We start from the raw sequence: 24,247 nt of genomic DNA, 5'->3' as shown, positions 1-24,247 counted from the left end.
CTCACACTGTGACCGTGAGGAAAAAAAAGATTACCGATCTTCTGTTTACATCATGTGATCAGCTGTCATTGGCTGACAGCTGATCACGTGGTAAGGGGCCGGATACTCCGATCTGTGATCAGCCAAGTCTCATTGACGCGGGTGATCAGAGTGAACGCGCCCTTCAGGGGGGTGTGGTGAGTGTGCAAAGGGGAGGACATCTAGTGACTGCTTCCCGGCAAAGCAGATCCGCGCTGCAGCCATCATTCAGCTATAGCGCGGATCTGAAGGGGTTAAATACGACCGACAAAAGCTCTATTTGTGTGAAAAAAATGATAAAAATGTAATTTGGGTACAGTGTTGTATGACCGCGCAATTGTCATTCAAAGTGTGTCAGCGCTGAAAAGTGGTCTGGGCAGGAGGGGGGTTTAAGTGCCCAGTAAGCAAGTGGTTAAGTAAATCGGATGACTTCTTTACATTTGATAAAATAATCAGCGAGTTCTTAATATTTGATGTATAAGCTCCACCTCTAATCCCACTGTCATTTCGCCAGCATCCACCAAGCCCCGCCCACTCCTCAGCATCGCTTCAATGTACCCAGAGCCCCGGCCACACCACCGCTTTAACTTCACTACACTGTACCCAGAGCCCCGCCCACCCCTCCATTCCGAACGCACATGCGGAATGCGGGCGGGGCTATGCAAACGAAGCCGCGCGAACACCACCTTCCGAAAAAAAAACAACCCTCCCACCGCCCCGGAAGCCCCCTGCTATGCTTCACTCTCTCATTGGACGGCTGCGAAGAAGAGGCGCGCGCCTCCGCTCGCTCCCGCGCTGGCTTTGTGTAGCTGTGAGGGACTCGTGGAGTTGAAGCGGACTCCGCCGAAGGGCGCCTCTGCGGGGAAGCCATGGAGGAGCTGAGCGCGGTCGGGGAGCAGGTGTTCGCCGCCGAGTGTATCCTCAATAAGAGGCTGCGGAAGGTAAGGCCCGTGTGTCTGTGCTCACTGCCGCCATCCATTCCTCTGACCCCGCCCCCTGGAACAACAAGTCACCCCCGTGTTCTCTTGTGTCTCCCGCAGGGAACGTCCGAGTACCTGGTGAAGTGGAGAGGATGGTCCTCCAAGTGAGTGCAGAGCTAGGCCTGTGTGTGAGCGGAGTGTACCCCACCTCTATGGTCCCCCCCCCACCTCTATGGTTCCTGACACTCCTCCGCCATGTTTGTGTTTACATTCCTCACTCATCATCATCCCCGTAGTGCTGGCTGGGCTCCTCCGGGGTGTACATCACACCTGTGGCCTCTCATCTGACCTCTATACTAACACACGACCACATGTCATTAACACACATGCAGATCTGTGCTGTTCATCAACTTCCGTTGCCAAAGTACAAAGCCTTTAAGAGATTAAAAATCAGTTTTTTTTATTTAGCCACTTTCCAACCATATAACTTACATATACAGCCACAAGGTGGCACTGCTGTGCCAGATCCCCTACCTAGTACGTAAGCCGACACTTCGGGGTCTGGGTGCGCATGCACGCTGCCACTGGCCTGCTCCCGCAGTGATTATACCGAACAGGAACTCGCCTACGGGTATCACGGACTCCGTGTCTTCCGGTACCCGCCGATCATCCAGCACAGAGGCAGAATAGCCATCTGGTAATGTAAACAAGGCAGATCACCATTCTGACAGGAGGGAAGGCACGGATGCTGTGTTCCTGTAAAACAAACATGGATCCATGCCTTCAACCTACTAGTAAAAGCACCTCCCACACTACACTAAAACACTCCCTGGGAACACTGTTAAAAAAGTATGGGTTTGGCTTTTAATAAGACATCCCTAGGTAGATGCAGCATCTGGCGCCTCTGCGCTGAGAACCAGGCGATCGAACACCGCCGATCACTCAGTTCTGACAGCTCCCTGAGCAGAGAGCTGCTGTCAGTCACAGCTCTCTGCACTGCCCCCTCTTCACTCACTGGAGAACTGAGTGGGGGCAGCCAGCTCAGGCTTCCAGCATCTTGCTGAGAGGCTGAGCCGGGTGTCGGTCCAGGCACCTGGCGGATCCAGACTCCCATTGTTTTGATGACGCAGTCCCTGGACCGACTTCTGTGACAGCAGAGAGCAGACCTCAACCCACTCTCTGCTGAAAATGGGTCACAGGAGTGCCAAATGAATTGCACTCCTGTGATTCATAGAAGTACAGCCAAACAAGCTTTAGCTATACTTCTCCTTTTTAACCCTTTATTATTATTAGTATACAGGATTTCTATAGCGCCAACAGTTTGCACAGCGCTTTACAACATGTGGGCAGACTGTACAGATACAATACAGGAGTAATAAGAGGGCCCTGCTCATTAGAACTTGCAATATAGGAGGAAGGGTCAAGTGATACAAAAGGTAATAACTGTGGAGGATGAGATGACGGAGTAAAACAAAGTAGAGTTGATAGGTGGAGGCAGGATAGGCTTCTCTGAAGAGTATGGTTTTTAGGGATTGTCTAAAAGCAAACTTAAGTAGGAGATAATCAGACAGATTGGGATAAGGACTTCCATAAGATGGGAGAGGCTCTGGAAAAGTCCTTGAGAGCAGGAGGGCTTGGAAGTAACGATGAGAACAATTAGGCATGTTTAAGACCAGGTTAGTCATGTAGCTGGGGGCTGAGCTGTGGATGGCTTTGCAAGTTGTTAGTATTTTGAATTAAATGTGACCACCCCTGATGTTAACCCCTTCCCTGCCAGTGTCAGTGCAGTGACAATGCATATTTTTAGCACTGGTTCCCCAAAAATTGTCAGTGTCAGACTGTCTGCCATAATATCGCAGTCCCACTATAAGTCGATAGCTGCCATTACTAGTAAAGAAAATAGTAATAAAAATATCCCATATAGAGGCTGACTGATATATCGGCTGATATTTGGCGTTTTTTAATTAATCGGCGTCGGCCGATTATAACTTCAGCGCGACTTGCAAATGACTTCTGTAATAGAAGTCAATGCAAGTTGCCTGAAGTCTTCCGGAGTTCTCAGTTTAACCATTTAAAGACTAGATCTTTTCTGACACTTGTTGCTTACAAGTAAAAATCTTGTATTTTCTGCTAGAAAATCACTTAGAACCCCCAAAAATGTGTGTGTGTGTGTGTGTGTATATATATATAGATATATAGATATATCTATATATCTATATATCTATATCTATATATATATATATATATATATATATATATATAATTATATTTTTTTTAGAAGAGACCCTAGGGAATAAAATAGCGGTTGTTGCAATATTTTATGTTACACGGTATTTGCACGGCGGTCTTTCAAACGCAATTGTTTTTGGAAAAAATACACTAATGAATTAAAAAAAAAAAACTAAAACAGTAAAGTAAGTCCTTTTTTTTAATCCAAAAGTTTTTATTACCTGTTTTTGTGTATTTAATATTTAAGAGTTTTTTTTTTTTTTTTTTCTAAATTATACATACAAATGAACTGATTGGAGGTTTGTTTTGTTTAATGTTTAAATGTAAGAAATTTTCTGTATCACTTATTACTTAAGGCTGCTTTCACACTGGAGCGGGCAGGCGTTGACGGTAAAACATTGCTAGTTTTAGCGGCACTTTACCGTCATTTTAGTGGCGCTATTCGGCTGCTTGGGCGCTTATAACCTAGCTAGCGGCCGAGGATGGGGTTAAGTGCACACGTATCGCTTTGCAGGCCCTTTGGCAGCGGTGCCCATTCATTTCAATGGGCAGGAGCGGTTAACACCGCACCAAAGATGCTGCTTGCAGGACTTTTTTTTTTTTTTTTACATCCTGCCAGCAAATCGCCAGAGAAAAACCCATATCGGTTGACCTCTAATCCCATAGTTTGTAAATGCTATAACTTTTGCACAAACCAATCAATATACGCTTATTTGGATTTGTTTACCAAAAATATGTAGCAGAATACATATTGTCCTAAAGTTATGAAGAAAGTTGAGTTTTTGTTTTCATTTCCATTTTCCATTTTTGTTTATAGCGCAAAAAAAAACGCAAAGGTGATCAAATACCACCAAAACAAAGCTCTATTTGTGGGGGAAAAAAAGGACATGTTTTTTTTGGGAACAATGTAGCATGGCTGCACAATTGTCGGTTAAAGCATCGCAGTGCCGCATGGCAAAAAAATGACCTGGTCAGGAAGGGGGATAAATTCTTTAGAATTTTTCAAGTGGTTAAAGTTCAAAAGTGTAATGATATTGCACAGAGCAGCCCTGATCCTCCTCTTCTGGGTTCCTCCGCCAGCACTGTCCACTCCTCCTCTTCTGTGTCTGCCCCCTCGGCAAGCCATCTGCTGTGGGGGCTCCCTCCCAAGTCAGGTTGTGTGTGTCCGTACACACACAGCACAGTTTGGCTCCGCCTCCTCAATGCTGTCCTTTATAGAATTTGATTGACAGCAGCAGGAGCCAGTGGCTTTCAGTCTAGGCTGTGAATCCAGGAAGGGGAGAGAAGACCTGTAGACAGGCACAGCACTGGATTGAGAGAAGAGTCAGGTAAGTGTATGGGGGGTGGGGGCAAAAGTGGTAAAATATTCTTTTACCTTAGTGCAGAGAATACAATAAGGTAAAAAAAAAAATTGAAGCTGAACCACTTTAAAGGGTTAGTTAATCTTTACCAAAAAACTGCCTATGTAGACCAGGGTAATAAGATAATAATAATAATAATAATAGATAAGAACAAATGCTTCTGATTAAAGTTGAATAATATAGGTGTAGGCCATGTATGTACCTTATGAAGTTTGACCTGAAAACTCCTAGGAAATTACCAAGAGATGTCTAGCTCTTACTGCTCACTTATCACAGGATTGCGCTCTCAAACACTGAGCTCAGAGGTACTGCATTGGGGGAAGAGCGAATGTGAGGAGCGGGGTTTGAATCGGAGAAAGGGCTCACTCCTTGTGATGGTGAAGGTAAGCAGTATCAGCTAGTCCTCTCTTAGCAACAAGGCAGGATGGGGTGATACAATCTCTGGAAGTTTGAGTCATGCTTCAGGAGGTAGATAAGTGGCCTAACACCTATAGCAAGGACATTCAAATTTGATCAAAGCTGAGTTGCTAAAACACAGTAGAGGGGGATGTACATAGGCCACAGCCATGATGCTTTCTATCACATCATGGCAAAAATGATCCCAGCTGTTGCATTCAGTGGGCAACTTTGATTATGAAATTAATCGATTACTATTTTCATAATAGATTAATCGGCCAGCCGATTAGTTGGTCTGCATACAGAATGCATTATTTGTTTACATATCAGGAAATACAGTGCAGCACACATACAGCTCAGTACACCGTCCATACATGTCAGTAAGTGCCTGGGAACCTGTGAATGTGCGAGGAGCAATGCCTCATGGAACATGTAGTCCTGGGCAGGAAGTGAGTGGTTCTAAAGGCAAAAGTTTTCTTTACCTTGCTATTGGGGCACTCTATACAGTACTTGACAACCAAAAAGCAGTATAGAAACAGATCAAAAGCAAACTACCTAGGTGTGTACCAAGCCTTCTGCTGTCCACACGGATCAATTTTCAGACGAGAATATTCATATGAAAAATCTTTGTACAGTCGCTGAAGGAAAGAATGTTGTTTGAAATTTTTACTTGTTTTTAATATTCTGTTTTAAAAATAATGTAATTTCTGAATGAAAACCACATACACTGTCTGAAAATTCCTTTGACCAAGCAGTTTTCTATTTCTAAATTTTCCTGTCTTTGTGGTTGAAAATGAACGTCAATTTGACCCCGCTAACGATTCAAAAATCGAACGATCGTTCTTAAAATGACTTTTTTTTTTGAAGGAAAATGTTTTTGTATGGCCAGCATATACTATATTACAGTTCTGTTTGAAAATCTGCAAAACAGTCTAACTTTTTTTAATTTTCTTTAAATAAAAAAAGATCCGAGTCTGATGATAGTTACCAGATTCAACCTCTAATAGTATATACAGTATATATCTCCTCTAATAGTATATATTAGGGGTGCGCATCTTCACTGGTCTCATTATTCGATTACGATTATCTGGTCAACGATTTGATTCCACGATGCATCACGATTACTGACGAGCTCCCACTTCCGCTTGGGCCGCCTAGGCGGCCCTTCCACCCTGCAATCTTCTGGGACACATCACAGTTCCCAAAAGATTGCCCGGCTATGCAGGACAGTGTAGTGAGACATGCGCACCCGGCGGTGAAGCTGCAAGCTGTCACAGCCGGATGCCCACAGTAGTATTGCCAGCGCTGTGGACAGGCGGGGGAGAGAAGGGAGGGTTTGGGTGGCCACGTCGCTGGATTGTGGGACAGGTGAGTGTCTTTTTATTAAAAGTCAGAAGATGCACTTTTTTTTGTAGCTGCTGACTTTTAATAAACAAAAAATTGGCTGGAACTCCGCTTTGAGTTAAAAATAACCTCACTCCCTTAACCATTTAAGGACCAGCCTCGTTTTGGATTTTAGGTGTTTACATGTTTAAAACAGGTTTTTCTGCTAGAAAATTACTTAGAACCCCCAAACATTATATATGGTTTTTCTTCTAACACCCTAGAGAATACAATGGCGGTCATTGCAATACTTTTTTTTGCACCGTATTTGCGCAGCGGTCTTATAAGCGCACTTTTTTTGGAAAAAATTCACTTTTTTGAATAAAAAAATAAAACTGTAAAGTTATCCCAATTTTTTTTAATATTGTGAAATATAATGTTACGCCAAGTAAATTGATACCCAACATGTCATGCTTGAAAATTGCGCCCGCTCGTGGAATGGCGTCAAACTTTTACCCTCAAAAATCTCCATAGGCGACGTTTAAAAAATTCTACAGGTTGCATATTTTGCGCTACAGAGGAGGTCTAGGGCTAGAATTATTGCTCTCGCTCTACCGGTCGCTGTGATACCTCACATGTGTGGTTTGACCACCGTTTTCATATGCAGGCGCTACTCGCGTATGCGTTCGCTTCTGCGCGCGAGCTCGTCGGGACAGGGGGGTTTTAAAAATTTTTTTTTTTATTATTTTAAAATATTTTATTTATTTTTACACTGTTTAAAAAAAAAAAAAAAAATTGTCACTTTTATTCCTATTACAAGGAATGTAAACATCCCTTGTAATAGAAAAAAGCATGGCAGGACCTCAAAAAAAGACCTCAGATCTCATATTTACACTAAAATGCAATAAAAAAAAAAAAAGTCATTTAGAAAAATGACATTTGAAAAAATATGCCTTTAAGAGGCGTGGACGGAAGTGACGTTTTGACATCGCTTCCGCCCAGCAGTATCTTGGAGACGAGTGAGCGCCATCTTGGCCTCGCTCGTCTCCTGACACACAACGGCAGAGGACGCGATCGCCTCCGCCGCTACCGACGGCGACGGAGGGCACCGGATCGCGGCGGGAGGGGGGGGCCCTCTCCCGCCACCGATAAAAGTGATCTCGCGGCGAATCCGCCGCAGGGACCACTTTTATCTGAAAGCCGGCTGCCGCACGAAAACGGGGATACCGGGGTTATGGCAGCTAGCTGCTGCCATAACAACGATATCCCCGTTCAAACTTAGGACGTATATAGTCGTGCGGCGGTCGGGAAGTGGTTAAAAAGTGCACTAATCCGGTGCACTACAGGGTACAGAGATTCACACACACATGGCTGCTGGGAGGTCAGAAGGGATAGAATCCACAGATGACAAACAACCCTGTGAAGTTCCCTGTACTGTCTCCGTGCTGACCAGTGGCAGCTGGTGCTCAAAATATTTTTGGGGGGTGCAAACACTGTGCCCGTCAAATGCAGCCACCTGTGCCCATCAAACGCAGTCATCACTAACCACCACCACAATGCACGGGCCACCACTGGTGCTGACCGTTCCTTGGCATTCCTGTTTGCACCTTCCAGCACACTAGGAGTTAACAGTGGAATGTGCACAGGATTGCCAGGGACCTGTCAGCATGGAGCCAGAGGTGTAATGTTACTGTTTTTAAAGTTACTTTAGTTTAATAAATGTTATGCTACTATGGATGATGTGCCCCCGCTGTATGTGCTTTTTAAAAAACTATTTCACTTCATACCGAATTTCTCCGTAGTACGATACGCTCATGTGACTCCCGTCCTGTCCCGCCCCTCCCCGCTCTCCTCTCACGTGTCTCCTGAGTCCTGACGTCAGCGGGGAATTCTCAGTCCCACCTGCTGACTATAGTTATCGTATCAGAAGAGAGGCAGGCGGGACTGAGAATTCCCTGCTGATGTCGGGACTCAGGAGACGGAAGAGGAGAGCGGAGAGGGACGGGACGGGAGTCACACGAGCGTATCGTACTACGGGGAAATTCTGTATTAAGTGACATAGTTTTTTAAAAAGCACATACAGCAGGGGCACATCATCCATAGTAGCACAAATTTATTAAAAGAGAGTCATTTAAAAAATACGCTCCGAGCGAGGGGCGGGGCTAGTCATGACGTCACCAGACATCGATTTTCCGGTCCTTATGCATCGATGCCGCATCGGGGACACCCGAATCGTGATGCAACGATTAATTTCAGCACCCCTAGTATATATCTCCTCTAATAGTATATACAGTATATCTCTTCTGTCTATAATTCTCAGATTTTGCTCTCCAACCATATAGTTGGTTATTTATATTTTTCACTGCATAGAGATATTTAAGAATAAATTGCCTTTTTTTTAAAAAACTTTACATATTAACTAAATTATACACCACACTTTTAAGGTTATTAACCGATTAATCAAACCAGTAATCGGCCAACTAATCGATTATGAAAATAATCGTTAGCTGCAGCCCTACTGTCAAATGCCCCCAGTAGGCGGCATGATTGTAAAACAAGCCCTCAAAGTACCACTTGACATTCAAGTGTTACTAAACCCAGTAATATGAAAATAGTTTATCTGCCCCCACAGTGCCCACAGATTATACATCTTTTTACATTTAAAATACTGCCACTATATACTTTTTTTTTTTTAGTGATGATCTGTATACCACGGTGCGTGATAAACTGCACAGTTTCTCAGGTGCTGAGAGTTCAGGTAGGAGGAGGTTTCCACTACAACCTGTATACACGCCCACATGTGTGATGTCAATATCATGTGACCTGGCTAGCTCTGAGAGGTAAATGTGCTCTCCAGCATAAAAGAAACAACTGAGCATGTGCAGATTGGCTACCCTGCCCATGTTAGCTGGCTTTCCCCAGATAGACAGTGCAGGAGGGGGAGGATCTGTGCATACCGGATAAAACTGCCTTTTTATACAATGCAGAGGATTAACCCCTTAAGTTCCACAGGGAGTATAACAAGCATGCTATGCTGCATATACAGATTTTACGTTGTGGGTTTAGTAACATTTTAAAGCATTTGTTCCATGGATTTCAGCAGTATGATGTTTTCCCTAGCAGAGGTCTCCTCCACACTGGCCCTCCAGTTGTTCAGAGACTAAAATTCCCATCATGCCTAGTCATGTCTGTGAATGTCAGTTTTACAATGCCTCATGGGACATGTAGTTCCGCAACAGCTAGAGGGCCATAGTCTTCCTTCTTCCTTCCCAAAGTGCAGTAAAGCAATTTAAAAAATAATGACCATTTTAGCCTGCCTGTTTTGTATTCCAGGGCTCATGCAGACAGGCGTTGTTAAATGCTGTCGTTTTTTTTTTTTTATTAACTAATTTGCTATTGAAATGCATTCTGATGCAAAACACAGCAAGACTTATGACTTGCTGTACAAACTACTATAATTTGATGTGAGCGCACACCCTCAAGAATCGCTGCACCTCTCTCTCGATGCTCTACTTTCACATGCACATACATAGAACAATTGTAGTCTTAGTGGTTACCCCTCCTATTCTTTACACAGCTCTGTTCACTCAGATCCCTGTACTCACAAAATAGTAATACCGCCTATAGCTTTAACAATCACCTCTCTTATGTTGCACACAGCACTGTGTATTCTAATTGATTGAATCAGTCAATAAGAATATTCAATGCTTTGTGCAATATAAGAGAGGTGATTACTAAAGCTGTAGGTGGTATTACTATTTTATGACTTTGCCTGCAGTGAGAATGGATTCAATAGGACCTAATGCAGCCTCAGAACTATCGTCTACAGCACACAAAGTAAACTGAAATCTGCAGACTTCCAATTAAAGTGCACTTAATTTAAAAACTCCTGTCTATTTGAGCTCTTTGGGAACTGTAAAGGAAACCAGTGGAACTAAAGTTACATTTTTCACTTTAGGTGTATTTTATGGTGTAGAAGCAAGGATTGCAGCTGTGATTTGGTCCCTCGTTAACTCCTTCATAGCAGATCATCTCATAACTCTTTCCCACATGTCCCCTGTATTTGGCTACATGCCATTATATGCCAAGTCCCATGGACCAACAGGTAATGTTACTGAACAGATGTGCCTGCTCTCAACAGCTTTACTGAACAGCTTTGTGAAGGATGATTTGACATCACCCCTCTGGGCACTCTTCAGTAACTGAGTTTGCAGTTAAAGGATAAGTTCACCTTTGGTAACATGTTACACCCATATTTAGGATGTAAAATGTTACCAAACAGCACCTGCCTACATCCCCCCCCCCCCCCCCCCCCCCCTTTGTGACAGTGGGTGAAGGATTTTCTCCCTAAACCTGCTGTCACAATGCAAAAACTGCATGACTGTGCGGAGATCTGCCCACATGGCCATGTCATTTATTCAGTTTCCTGTGAATTAATGAACTACAAGTACCCTCTTCCATTGCGGCAGATGGCTTGTATTTCTCAATGAACTACAAAGGTGCCACTGAGCGCTCTTGTAGATTCTTCCTGAACTTCAGCAACTGTCCGCCCATGTGGGGGAGGTATGGGCAGACAGCTGACTGAGAGTCTGTAGGATCCTGGCAGTGCTTTACACATGGCAGAGTAAAAAATAATAGATTATTGTGTTTTGTGTCAAAAAAAAAAAAAAAAAGTGAACAGCCTTTAATGGTGTGTGTGTGGAGAAGTGTATCTTTGTCCAAGCCAATCAACCCTAAGCTGGTGCATTCCTCTATTGGTGCTATAAGGCTGTAATACCCCCTAATTTTGGGAGTTAAAATAACGTTTTTTGTTTTTTACAGTAACCATTGAATCTGTTTATTTTCCAAAACTCCTAGCTGTTTTGTTAAAATTTCTTTAGCATAGTAACTCCCCTTGGGGTACACAAATCCCTCTGGCTGAGAATTTATGATCTATGACAGATCACCTGCACTCATTAATCTTTGCTACTCTGGCATTTTCAGCAAATGGGCAACACACCAGGGAGCTGCCAGCAATGGTTCTCTAAAATAAAGTTTGCCTCAGGTTTTCACAATCTGTATTTTTCCATTTTAAAAATATAACCTGTAAGTAAATATAATTATAGAGTACATATTCTATATCACTTTAATTTTCCATCAAGTCTGTCAGTTGCTTTTTAGGGAACCTCAAACCACTCATTTTAGAAAAAGCTGAGCCCTAGACAGATATAAGTTGTGTGTATGTATGTGTAATGTATATAAAATGTGTACATTTTTCTTTTACACTACATTTTGTATTGATATCTGCTCCCTGTAGTCCCCAGCACAGCAGGAATCTGGGCAGAAATCCAGTGCTCAGACATTCATAGAGGACGTGTTCTTAAAGTAAGCAAGCTGATAGTGAGCAGACAGAAGAATGGCCCCATCAGTATTCTGTTTCTCCTTCATTATACAATCGGCAGCCAAAGGGGTTTTTTTTTGGGGGGGGGGGGGGGTTGACATGCAGGTGTAAAATGCACCCAGTGCACAAAAGTTGCATTTCCATTTAAACCTATGGAAACAAAAACGCAAACTGCTGCATGTAAAAAAAAAAAAAAGTTCCTGACCCTTTCCAAAAAAAAAAAAACACATTGGTTGAAATCACACAGAAGTGGAAATAGGAAAACATTTTAAATGGACTGTAGTGCTTCTCTGCAAAATGCCTAAGTGTCAGCCTAGACTTATGCTGGCCATACACTATACGAAAAATCAGACGAAATTCTATTGTTTCTAATGTTTGGTCGATTTTCTGATAGTGGATGACGAATGATAATCGGTTTCTAATTCTCAGCCCTGAAAAATTTTGATTGACAATGTTGAAATATTTTTATAAATGAACGAACTGTGTAAGGTTAGTGGCTTTCTCGCGCGGGAAAAAATCGTTCGATTTTTGGTGCGCAGGTGCAAGAAGACTTTAGTAAATGGTAAAAAAGCAGGAGTAGTATGGCGCTGCCCTTATGGAGACAAAAAGATATTTTTCTTCTTTGTAGTAAATGTGTTACCTAGTGACCTTATTCCTAAAGAATTGCTTCTAAAGCCTGTATGTGTGAAAAGGTTGAATAAAAACTGTGACTGGTGACGGATTTTTTCTATTAAAAGTGAAAAATGCAACATATGGTGCTCCAATTATTCAGCAAAGGTGCATTGTGCGCTTTAAATTAGGTAAATAGTTGTGGATATGGCTACAATACCACCTAAGTGGAAAGTATAAAAAGGAAAACAGGAGTAGTATGGCGCTGCCCTTATGGAGACAAAAGGGCTTTTTCTTTAAAATAAACAATAGCTCTATGATTCCTAAAGTATTGCTTCTTAAGCCTGTGTGCGCCAAATAATTAAATAAAATCTGTGACTGGTGCTGCGTACTTACTGTTGAGCCCGGGTTCACACCTATGCGAATTAGATGCGGCTTACACCGCATCTAATTCGCAGGACATTTTAAAATACATTCATATGAATGCATCTGGTTCACATATGTGCGTTGCATTCGCACTGCGCATTGCACAAAAAACGTGTGCGTTTTTTGGGCATTGCGGTGCGAACTACAAGCCTATTATCTCCTATGGGAACGCATCTGATTTGCAGATGCATTGCGTTCTGAACAAGGATTTTCTCTTTCTCCTCACTACACCTCCCCCTCCCTCCCCCTCTCCCTGCTCTCTAATCCTGAGCAAAAACGCAATGAATCCGTTGAACAGGAGATTGTTATCTCCCCAGTGAAACCTGAGCTTCAATTCGCACCGCACATGTGTGAAACCAGGCTAAAGGTACAATTGCAACATAGGGTGCTTCAATTATTCAGCAAAAGTGCATAGTGCAACATCACTAAAGTGACCAGTATTAAACCATAAAAATTTATACAAAATTGTGCAAATTATCCATCATATATAGTGACTGATGTGCTGTGACCAGTAATAGTTGGATAGGAAAAGTGGTGTAGTAATTACATGTAAAGGAAAGAAGGTATGCCCATCGCGTAAAACCATAAGAGAACTTTTATTAAAGCTTTACTACAAAGAAGAAAAATATCTTTTTGTCTGCATAAGGGCAGCGCCATACTACTCCTGCTTTTTTTACCATTTTCTAATACTTTCCACTTAGGTGGTATTGTATGTGTAGAGGCAGCAGCCATATCCACAACTAAAATACCCAATTCATTTCGTGGATTTACCCCATACACCTACTGCAAGAAGACTTTAACCTGGAAGTAAACAAATGCAGCCACAACGATCTTTTGTCTACACAAGCTCAAATACACATTCAGCTAGCAGGACACATAGTACATTTGAGTTTGCCATTGACTACAGTCATGTAAAAATTAAGCTTACAAAGTAAAGACAAGCAAAATTGCTTTTAGCAAACTTTATCTGAAATATCTGTCCACAACGAACATACGGTACACCAAGCGGGCATATACGGAAGGGACGTCCAGAGGTCAATTTTATTTTGTCATTTCCCTTCTAATGTGACCAAATCGAATGATAAACTGGTTCATTTATGTCCATTGAACGTTTATCTTTTGAACTTTGGTCGCTACATGATGGTAGTATCTTTAGCCCTTCCGAAAATTCTTTCGTTTTTCTAAATCGATATTGTCTAGTGTATGGCCAGCATTACTGTCATTCCTGAGAACCTTGGTCATTAGGACAAATGGGGTGAATCTCCCCCAGTGGGACACAGACACTGATTAAAACCCGATAGATGTTCTAATTGTTCTCTGCTGTATTCAAAGCGGAAAGTGTTGTAGATGTTACAATTTTGTTCACTTCTAGAATCCCTATAATTACATCCCTTGTCATGTTGCAGGCACAACAGCTGGGAACCAGAGGAAAATATTTTGGATCCACGACTACTTCTGGCATTCCAGAAGAGGTAGGTTGTTAATCGAGAACACCTAAGTTTGCAAAATGTACATCTATGCTGGAATAGATTATTTTTTTTTTTTTCCGATGATATAATCAAACCCTTTTTCTTTTAGAGGTTTGTACCATTATAGGTTATTCATTTAAAGTGTAACTCCCACTTTTGTGGGGGGGGGGGGTGGGGGGGGTGGCAAATAATGTAACATATACAATTGCGACACAAGTCATATTGGAATTGAATGTTATTTAACCACTTAAGGACCGAGCCTATTTCTGAGATTTGTTGTTTACAAATTTTTTTGTTTTTTGTTTTTTTCTTTGCTATAAAATTACTTGGAACCCCCAAATATTATATATATTTTTTTCTAACACCCTAAAGAATAAAATGGCGGGTGTTGCAATACTTTCTGTCACTCTGTCACACCAAATTGGCACAGCGGTCTTGCAAGCGCACTTTTTTTGGAAAAAATACACTTTTAATAAGACAACAGTATAGTTAGCCCAATTTTTTTTTTTTTTATATTGTGAAAGATAATGTTGCGCCAAGTAAATTGATACCCAACATGTCACGCTTCAAAATTGCGCCCGCTCGTGGAATGGCGACAAACTTTTACTTTTAAAAATCTCCATAGGCGACGTTTCAAAATAATCTACCGGTTGCATTTTTTGAGTTACAGAGATGGGCTAGATTTAATGCTCTCGCTCTAACGATCGCGGCGATATCTTATGTGTGGTTTGGCCACTGTTTTCATATGCGGGCGCTACTCGCTTATGCGTTCGCTTCTGCACGCGAGCTGGACGGGGCGTGTTTAAAAAAAAAAAAAAAAAATTCATATTTTACCTTTTTTTTTTTTTTTTTTTACTTTATTTTTAAAATGTGTCAATTGTATCCCAGTTCTAAAATCCCTCACATTCACTCTGTACATGGACACAGACAAATCGCTTTTTCTTCAGGATAACAAAAGGTAGGAATCCGCAACGGAGGTTGAATTACTAAAACTAGAGAGTGCAAAATCTGGTGCAGCTCTGCATAGAAACCTTTCGGCTTCCAGGTTTTATTGTCAAAGCTTATTTTAACAAGCTGAAGTTAGAAGCTTATTGACTAACATGCACAGCTGCATCAGATTTTGTACACTCCAGTTTTAGTAAATCAACCCCAAAGTTTGTTAATCCCTGCAATGTACATAGATCACCCAGAGAGGAATGCTTTTACTCTTTAAATATTTAATTTTTAAAAATGCCTTTTTGCAAATGTACTTATTTCCCTCCCACTCCAGTGCTCTGTGCTGGTTTTGATTAATGGCCACATCCCTCATTACAAGGGTTCTCACATATTAGTGAAGAAAGAAGGGGGTAAATCCAACCAGTTCTGCTTATTTGCATAATTTGTTGGTCAAACTCTAGTTCCTATTGGGATCTTTGGACTACATAGTCCACTAGAAATTTTAGGTAAAACACATCCAAAAGTATTTGTTGTAAAGATCCTTTGGGCTTCACAACTTTGTGGAATCTTCACTTTCCGCAAACAGGAGCCAGAAGAAGCAAGCTTAAACTTTCATTATGGGAGCTTTTTCCTTTAAATTTTGTATTTTAGTATCTGGATCACTTTAACGCATAAAATCACCAGGAGGTCGTTTTTCGGCAAAGTTTTTCTTTTGCCAAAATGTCTCTGGCTTCCTGTGACTTTGTACATTGCGCAGACTCTGACTCTATTCTCAGCATGCCGAGGCTAGAGCCCGGTGCGCAAGTATATAATTTCTGCACACGTGCGACTTAATAGGTAAAGAGGTACGCTGCGTGACAAAATTGGCAGCGGAGAGGGCTGTGGGGGGGCCACAGAGGTGAAGGTATCCTGGATAGTTATTGCTGGGGAACAGCACAATAGAAGGTAGATATGTGCTATAGTCTGCATGTATCCTGTGAAGGATTGAATGTAGCAGAATTTGGTTTTACATATTAACACTTTATTATTTATACTTGGGAACTGCAGCAAGATTTTTTTTTTTTCTACTTGTATGTTAAAAGCTGCTATGTCTTTATGTCTTTGAATAGAGAAAACTGCTGATATGTGGTTTATCAAGTCGTTTACCAGATTGTTGAAAAGCACATGTTCAATGCTTGTGATGTTAATTATAGGGCATGTTTTGAAATTTTCTAATTGAAATAGCTGCCTACTTTTTGTGAGCAATGGTTTCAGGATAAGGATTTATGATATGTCATTAATCTACAGAGAACAAGAGCGAGAACTGCGGAACAAAAAGAGGGGAAAACGACCACGAGGAAGACCACGTAAAAATGTGGTGAGGTTTTTTTTTTTGTTTTTTTTTTTTTTTTTGTGCAGGTGTCCAAAACGATGATAAAATCCCAACCATCTTCTCTGCTCAATATAAAATTAAATATACTGTGTTGTCAATTAGCGGTATCTGTGTGAGTTTTATCTACTGTGCTTTGTAGGCCGAAGGTTGTTTATAGCAAAGCGGTTAAAGTGGTTGTTAACTTAATTGCCCCCAATTAATCAGGCACACAGTACATGGTTCCCTAAGCATTGCAGCATCTTCTTATTTATTTTTTTGTGTGTAAATGCCTTATATTAGCCTTTTTTAGCTCTGTCATTTGTCCTTTTTCATCTCTATTTCCGAGCTGAGGGAGCAAAGTAGGAGGGACACGGATTCCTTCTGACATATGCAAGATAAATCTGAAGAGGAATCTCTTATCTTCCTCCATGTGGCTGTCAATGCAGTGTGAATGAGGGGAGGGGGGCGTGGCTGGGAGTGTAGGAGATTCTCTTTCTCACTCTAGACTACATGTTGACAGGAGAGGGAGATGAAAACAGGCAGAGAGGAGACCTGCAGATGACAGACACACACATTTAGACCATGGTGTTGTTTCTCAGCAGCCATGATAATTGTGGTCTGTTCTCAGGGGGGAAGATGGGAGCTGGCAGGATCAAACAGGTATTGCAAGAGATACAGAGAAGTAATGCAAAAAGCAAAAGCACCATGCTGCAGCTAGCACATTAAAGGGACAAGAGCAGCATTTTTGGGGGGTTAACAAATGTTTGAAATTGAATTCCATGATGATGCTAACTGATATTAAAAATGCTCCCTTCCCTATCCTAACACCTATTCTGACTAATCTGTGTTAGAAAAATCTGTATACTTACTATTTTCAGACCAGTCTGACCACGTGATCTGGCTCTCCTTTATCTGCCAATGGCAGATGCAGGGGAGAGTAGGGAGTGCCGACAACAGATGGGCTATAGTAAACTTCATCGACCACTCTCTCTCTCACTTGCAGCCAGAGCTGGCTGACATAGGAGATCACATGACCAGACCTAAACAGCCTTAAAATTGGTAGGTATACAGATCTTTCTTACGCAGGTTAGTCAAAATATGTGTTGGGAGGAGGTAGAGAGTATTTTTAAGAATAGTTGGCTTTATCCTACTTTAAAGTTGGCCTATTTAAATGTTAAAAGGAGTCGAACACTTGGCTCAGAATGTATAGATGGAAATATTCATGTGTGATATTTAATCTTAAGTAAAAACGGGTAATATATTTTAATCATGAGTATAATAAATTCAGAAAATACACACAAATCCATTATGCATACCCTTTTTAACCACTTCAGTCCCAGGTGCCATTTCAAAATGGCGCAGAGGCAAGAGCTTTTAGTCCCAGCATCATTTTAAAATTTGGAACAGACTTTGCATTCCTGTATTCCTTAACTGAAATTTTCTGGCATGAAATCATACATTGCCTCAGGTTACTATGCCTAGACGAATGATTCCCAGACCCCGCGCAGAACACTGGGTAGCCTGTATTGGTGCCAGTCAGCTCTTGGCCCCACGAATCGGACCCTGTGCAATAATTTATTGCCTTAGAACTGGCAGGGTGCTATACATAAATTGAAGTAATTCCCAGCTGGGGTGTCAAGACCCTGTGGGATAGCCCACCGTAAATGGGTTAAGATTGGATCCCCTGGGGTGAGGAAAGACGAGTGCTGTGTTAGTGTTGTTGTTACCTTTTCTGCCTCCAAGTGCTCTTATGCCTCAAACAAACACCGACCCTTTCCCTTGGCATATTTATTGGCTTTCCTTTTTATACAATTAGCACTGTATACTTCTTCCTGGGCAACCCAAGCACTGCATAGTAGCAACAGTGTTTATAGAGGTGGTCCAGGAAATTACTGGTGCCTAATCCATGGGGCGGAACAAGGGAGTTTCTGATTTGATCATTCCTACCCAGCTAAAGGCTAGTAAAGAAAACTTCAAGGAAGATTTACCACAGGGCTTGCAAGTCTTATTTTGCCTGGCCAAGCTATCTTTGAGTCTTACAGGCTGCTGTGTGAGGTTCTGACCTGTTCTGGTTTGATGTCTCTTGGCTTGTTGCCGTATTGCCCTCCTCTCAAATTCAGTGCTTGAAAACATCCCTATCATAATGGATGAAGATGTCTGGTAATGTAGTCCAAGAAAAGGATTTTGCAGGATATGGAATATGAATATATATATATATATATATATATATATATATATATATATATATATATATATATATATATATATATATATATATATATATATTTATATTAACCTGCAAAATCCTTTTCTATATATATTTTACACTCTATTCCTAATAAAGAAGAATGCAAATTTAACAAATTAAGTCCTGAGGGGAAAAAAAAAAACTTTGGGGTAGGCTACAAACACTAAAAGGTATAACGTGTGGAACTGAGACATAGCCAAAATGGGGAGGGGGGGGGGGTACAGTGATCCTCTAGGATTTAGGGGAATGTGACTCGAGTGTTTAGTTTTAACATTCATATCTGTGTACATGAATTGTAGTAAAACCTTTTTTGTGGGTTTTTTTTTTGTATTTATTTATTTATTTTTTTCCCTTTACACTTTTTTATTTTTGTATTCAAAGGAGTCAGAAGTTCCACCAAAAGCCAAATCAAGCAGCTCTTCCTCCTCTTCATCATCTTCATCGTCCTCATCCTCTTCGTCGTCTTCCTCATCAGATGACAGTGATGCCGAGACACAGCAAAACGCCAGACCTCGAGATTCCCATCCTGTACCACAGAAGAAAGCTCAAGCCGTGGTGGTGAGGCCAGAGTTAAAGGAACAGTTGCGTAAGAAGAGAGGAAGGAAACCACTACCCCCTGAACAAAAGGTTCCTAGGCGAACAAAGGGAGCGAAACCTGGACCTAAAAGTGGAGCAGAAAAGGTTCAATCTGGGCACAGATTACCGGGATTTTCTTCTCTTAAATCGCACACTAAAGATGTACCAGTGTCTAGCAACAACCATCAAGGTGGTATGTCTTCCGAGGTGCTCTCAAACTTTGCAAAAAGCTCTCCTAATCATCCTAATGGTAGTTCACCCCGTAGCCTTAGCTGGCAAAGCTCTATTGTGCATTATATGAACCGAATAACACAGAACAGCTCTCAGCCAGGTAAGCGGCCAGTCAGTTTTGCTTCAAAAAGAAACAATCAGGCATCTGATACAAAAAACAACTCTAAAACCCAGGTGGATATTGGACCACCTCCAATTAAAACTGTGAAGCTTCATGACTCGGCAGAACCAACTGATTCTCAAATAAGTCAACCTGTGTTAACTGGAGGAGCGTCCAACAGAGAAAACATCCCAACTGTACAGAATAAGCTTCACAGTGCACAAGGCATGGGAACGTTTGGAAATAACTCATCCGTACATACGCCTCCGAAAAATAACATCCCTCCCACACATGCTGGGACTACGGGCAGTAAGGCTGATAAAGTTGGCAGAAAAGTGGGAGGTGTAGGCCCTGTAAGATCTGCAATCTCAGGACCCCCCAGGGATGTCACACGCACTACTTCGGATAAAGGGCAGCAGGCAGAAGCACACAGAGAGCTGGCAGAGTTAAGCACTGGAGATGACAGCAGCTTGGACTCTGATCATGATTCATCACTATCCAGCCAGGATATGTCTGTCCAGGCTGGTCAGGATTGGAAACCAACCCGCAGCTTACTTGAGCATGTTTTTGTGACAGATGTCACCGCCAACCTTATCACAGTAACTGTAAAGGAGTCCCCCACTAGTGTTGGCTTCTTCAATATGCGGCCATTTTAGGCGGTGTTAAACTGATAGGAGCATACAGCCAAATTGCCTGTTCCATTTAAAGGTCTAGCGATTCCTTTTTATTAAAACCCTTTATTCATTTTAACTTCTCTGTGGAACGTTTGGCTTGGAGAAATTCCTTTAAAATGGCCAAACGGCTAATTACTTAATGAAACAAGACTTAAAGCTGGCCAAGGTCGTTTTTTGGGGGATGTGTTATTTCGATCAGTGAGCACAATAATAATGAAGATACCAGCAGAACTGTTTTGGGTGATTTGGATTGGCAAATTTATGCAGTATTCGGGAGCCAAGAAATGCAATCTAGCAGCTCATACTGCTCCTTGGCAGCAGTAGACTAGGCTTATATATATATTTGTTATTGCAGTGGTTACCTAGCACCAAGGATTTGACCAGCCCTAACACAAGTGAAGAGTGAAGCCCAAATGGCAAGCACCTTTCCAGTAGGTGCTTAATGCTTGGGTTGCCTTACACCTACAGCACTTTTTGTATCCAAGAGGCAGATTGGATCATCATATAATTATTTATCCCTGTACATAGTTAGGCCTTAAAATACTGTAGAGTATTGATTCATTTGATTTATGGTTTGTGCAGTGTTCTCTAAAACAATATAGATCTAAACAAGGATTTTAATCTGAGTGTCTTCGGAGCCTAGAATATATATTCTATCAAAGAAGAACTCTAGACAAGTTTTTTTTTTTTTTTTTTTTTTCCCCTTAGTCGGCTGTGTATGAGTTGTATTCCACTTTAAGGATTGCTGCCCTAATTTAATTTATGCCAGATAGTGTAACCTTCACTATTCTTCCAGCGCTGCCACTATGTGAAATGCAACTCTCATACACAGAAGCTGTACTGGAAATTTTCTTCCCTTTCCTCTCTCCCTGTCCACAGAATGCGTATTCACAAAATTGTAAAAGGAGTGGCTTGTGAGTAAACTTTTATTTTTTTATCTCCCCTCCCCTCCCCCCCCCCCCCCCCCCCCCTGGAGTTTTGCTTTAAACACTATGTATTGATACAGTGAAAGTCAGGACATCAGCAATCCGGCTGTGCTTTCCTAGCTTTAGCGAGTTATATATTTAAGGCTCCTAGTGAGCACTTGAAAGCAAAAATTTAATTTACATCCATGTTTCCATGTTTTAAGCATGCAGTTATAGCCAGCTTTGGGCACCTCTTTAATCATTTAATCAACAAGTTTTAAATGTATTTCTGGCAGTTTTAAAAGAATTTATTGGTTTACCCATTGGTGGGAATGAGGGCATCAAATTTTGCATGTGCAAAAGTTTAGGCGCCTTGTCAGTCTGTACTTGGTAGCGCCCCTTTTGGAAGAAGTCTCAGCTCCTTACCTTCTCGTCTGCTCACTTGCAGGAAATTTTCCACTTTTCCTTGTAGAACAGTTCTAGTTCAGAAATGTTCTTAGGTCTTCCTGCATGCAAGTCCCTACTCCTAAAGAGATCCAATCACCATACCGTTCAATTTCAGCAACAATCTTCCCATAAGATTATATGTGCATTAACATATTTCATGTATGTTATTTACCTGTGAAAGCTTCCCCTGTGTAAACATCCAAAAGCCTTGAGATTGCTGCCGGGTGCCGCCATCTTGACCAGCGTGTCACTTGACACTCTGCAGTATTCCCCTTTTCTCCTAAAGGAGGGGGGAGAACTAGGCCAGCACAAACAATAATTACACTCCCAGACTAGGAGAGGGCTATAATCTGCAAGGAGGGAAGGGGTGTGATGGGGAATTGACTCGTAGTGAAGAATTAAAATTTGCTAGCAAATTCAAAGGAACATTACAAGTCAGTAAAACAATCATTCCTGGAAAAGAATAAATGGTATGTGTGTAAAATACTTTATATTTCTGTGCTTTTACCTGCAATTGTTTAAGTTGGTGACAGGGTCTCTTAATTAAATTTTAGTGTGCATGCCAGATTACGATCTTAAGCTGGTTTCCTTCATGGGCCCCGTGTGTGAAGATGTACTATAACCCATTTGGTTGATTTGCTAAAGAAATAGAGCATATTCACTCTGTAAAGGGTTTTCACCTTTCATTGTGAATGTTCGATTAACGTAATGAAGAAGGTAAAGCTTTGTTCACCACTTTTGATAGTGGGCAAGTAAAACCCTGTTAATTATTTCTTTTTATTGTTTCCCTTGCCCTTGAATTAAGTATTCAAAATCACCTTACTGCTTAATTCAGTGAATTTGAAAAAAAAAAAACTAAACAGTAAATTTTAGCCCAATTTTTTTTTTTTTTTTTTTTGTATAATGTGAGAGATGTTACGCTGAGAATCGTGATCTTCATTCTAAGCAAAAAAAGTGTGATTTTTAGCCAGAATCTTGCAGCTCTACTTACCTGTTCATCCCAGAAAGCCTGTTAAAAACTTTGAGCATAGGTTCAGTTTAACCGGTTGAGTTATGGGATTGGTTCTTTTTTGTTTTCTCTTTTTTGGACAAATAGACCTTTATTTTAGTAACATTCTCTTTAAAAGATTTTGTTTTTTATATAATAAAAGGTTAAAAAAAAATGGAAAAATTGGCATTTATTTTCCCAGTTAGACAAGTGATATAGCGTTACTATAAATAGAAAATAGTAATTTTATTTTGCCGTGTTTGAAAATGAAATCTAACTGACGGAAAAATTTAGTGAAAAGGATTAAATAAAAAATCTTTTTTTTGCTTTACAGTGCTTTCTCAAAAAAAAAAAAAAAAAAACACCTCCACTGTATTTTATTCCTCTGTTCTGTTGGCTTTGAATACAAATATATATTCGACAACTTGTAAGACAGTAAATGACTTTTCCTGATGCCTGTTCTGCTGAAGTCTGATCATTAGAATGAGATTGTCACTCTTGTATATGTCTGCTTCCCAGTGGACTTTGGTGGATCAGTTCTAGTGATCATGACAGAGTTTGGTAGTGTGGGCATAGGAAAAGTAAGTATTTACTGCCACTTTCTACAGGCAGGAGGGCTTTAAAATGGAAAAATAAACAAAATGCACCAGGGTTGCTATAGGCTCTAGCAGAGTATGCGGTTCTGGTAATGACAATCAAGAGCAATTCAATGTGATTAAAAAACCCCACTCAAGATTGCTGTGAGTCGTGACCTATCCTCATCTTGTATGAGAAACCAACTCCCAATAGAATATTAGATGTAGGACTAAGAAAATAGATTTGCAAAGCAGATGAGCCAGGTGTTGTGTGTTTGGTGTGTTTTTTTTTTTTTTTTTTTTTTTTTAGGGTAAAGTCTTGTCTAATCTGCAGAGTCATTGGGCTTTATAAAACATGATTATCTAGATTTCATCAGACACAAATGCATGGGAACAGATTTTCAGTTCCAGAATTCTACAATTGGGAGAATCAGCTAATCGCAAACAGTTTTTAATTTGCACATTTCAATGCAGATTTTTGTGGGCAGAAAATCCTGCAGCTCAGCATTCCAGGCAATTATGATTCCTAAATGTTTTATATGGCTCTCTGCAGTTTGGGCAAGTGTTCTCTATAGGAGATGGTTAATATGTGAGTGGAGGAGGAGACATGCTAGGGAATTGACTCTGATGCTGCCCATAGAGATAGTCAGGGTTTTTTTTTTTTTTTTCAGGCAACAAGTTGAACAAAAAATATATTAAAATAAAATAATTTATTTGAATCATTCCCAATGTGCTGTTCTGGACTGACAGTGGGTAGACTTCACCTTCAGAATACACACATCAGTGTTGCCAGTTATAGCCAGCAACACTGATCGTTTTAGGAAAAACCCAACAGGCTGTTTGTACAGAAGTCCAGTTGGTAGATGGACTTCTGTAAAACCACCCTATCCATGCATTTATTAAAATTGGGACGGTCCCTTCTGATCTGGCCAAATTTACTTTCATGTATGGCTGTCTTAAGGAAAGTCAGTTCTTCCAGCAAGTTCAAAGCACATTGCAAATTAATAAATAGAAGTGGAAAAGGAAAATAGATGGAAAGGGAGAACACTATAAATAAGCTTTTAAAAGATTTGATTTTCGGTGCT

At 41.0% G+C, this 24,247-nt stretch overlaps 1 protein-coding gene across 1 annotated transcript; it reads left to right on the top strand.

Moving 5' to 3' along the window:
- The first annotated feature begins 701 nt into the window (after window positions 1-701).
- Window positions 702-22,906, top strand: CBX2 (chromobox 2). Its single transcript, XM_073608185.1, has 5 exons — window positions 702-959; window positions 1,059-1,102; window positions 14,069-14,134; window positions 16,355-16,424; window positions 19,048-22,906. Exons 1-5 carry the CDS (start codon window positions 888-890, stop codon window positions 20,227-20,229), a joined length of 1,434 nt encoding a protein of 477 aa, XP_073464286.1. The 5' UTR covers window positions 702-887; the 3' UTR covers window positions 20,230-22,906.
- Window positions 22,907-24,247: the final 1,341 nt, after the last annotated feature.

The sequence above is a fragment of the Aquarana catesbeiana genome, linkage group LG12 (genome assembly GCF_042186555.1).
Source record: "Aquarana catesbeiana isolate 2022-GZ linkage group LG12, ASM4218655v1, whole genome shotgun sequence".
NCBI classification, from domain to species: domain Eukaryota; kingdom Metazoa; phylum Chordata; class Amphibia; order Anura; family Ranidae; genus Aquarana; species Aquarana catesbeiana.
Note: the sequence above shows the minus strand (reverse complement) of the source record. Positions and strands in the feature narration are given on the sequence as shown.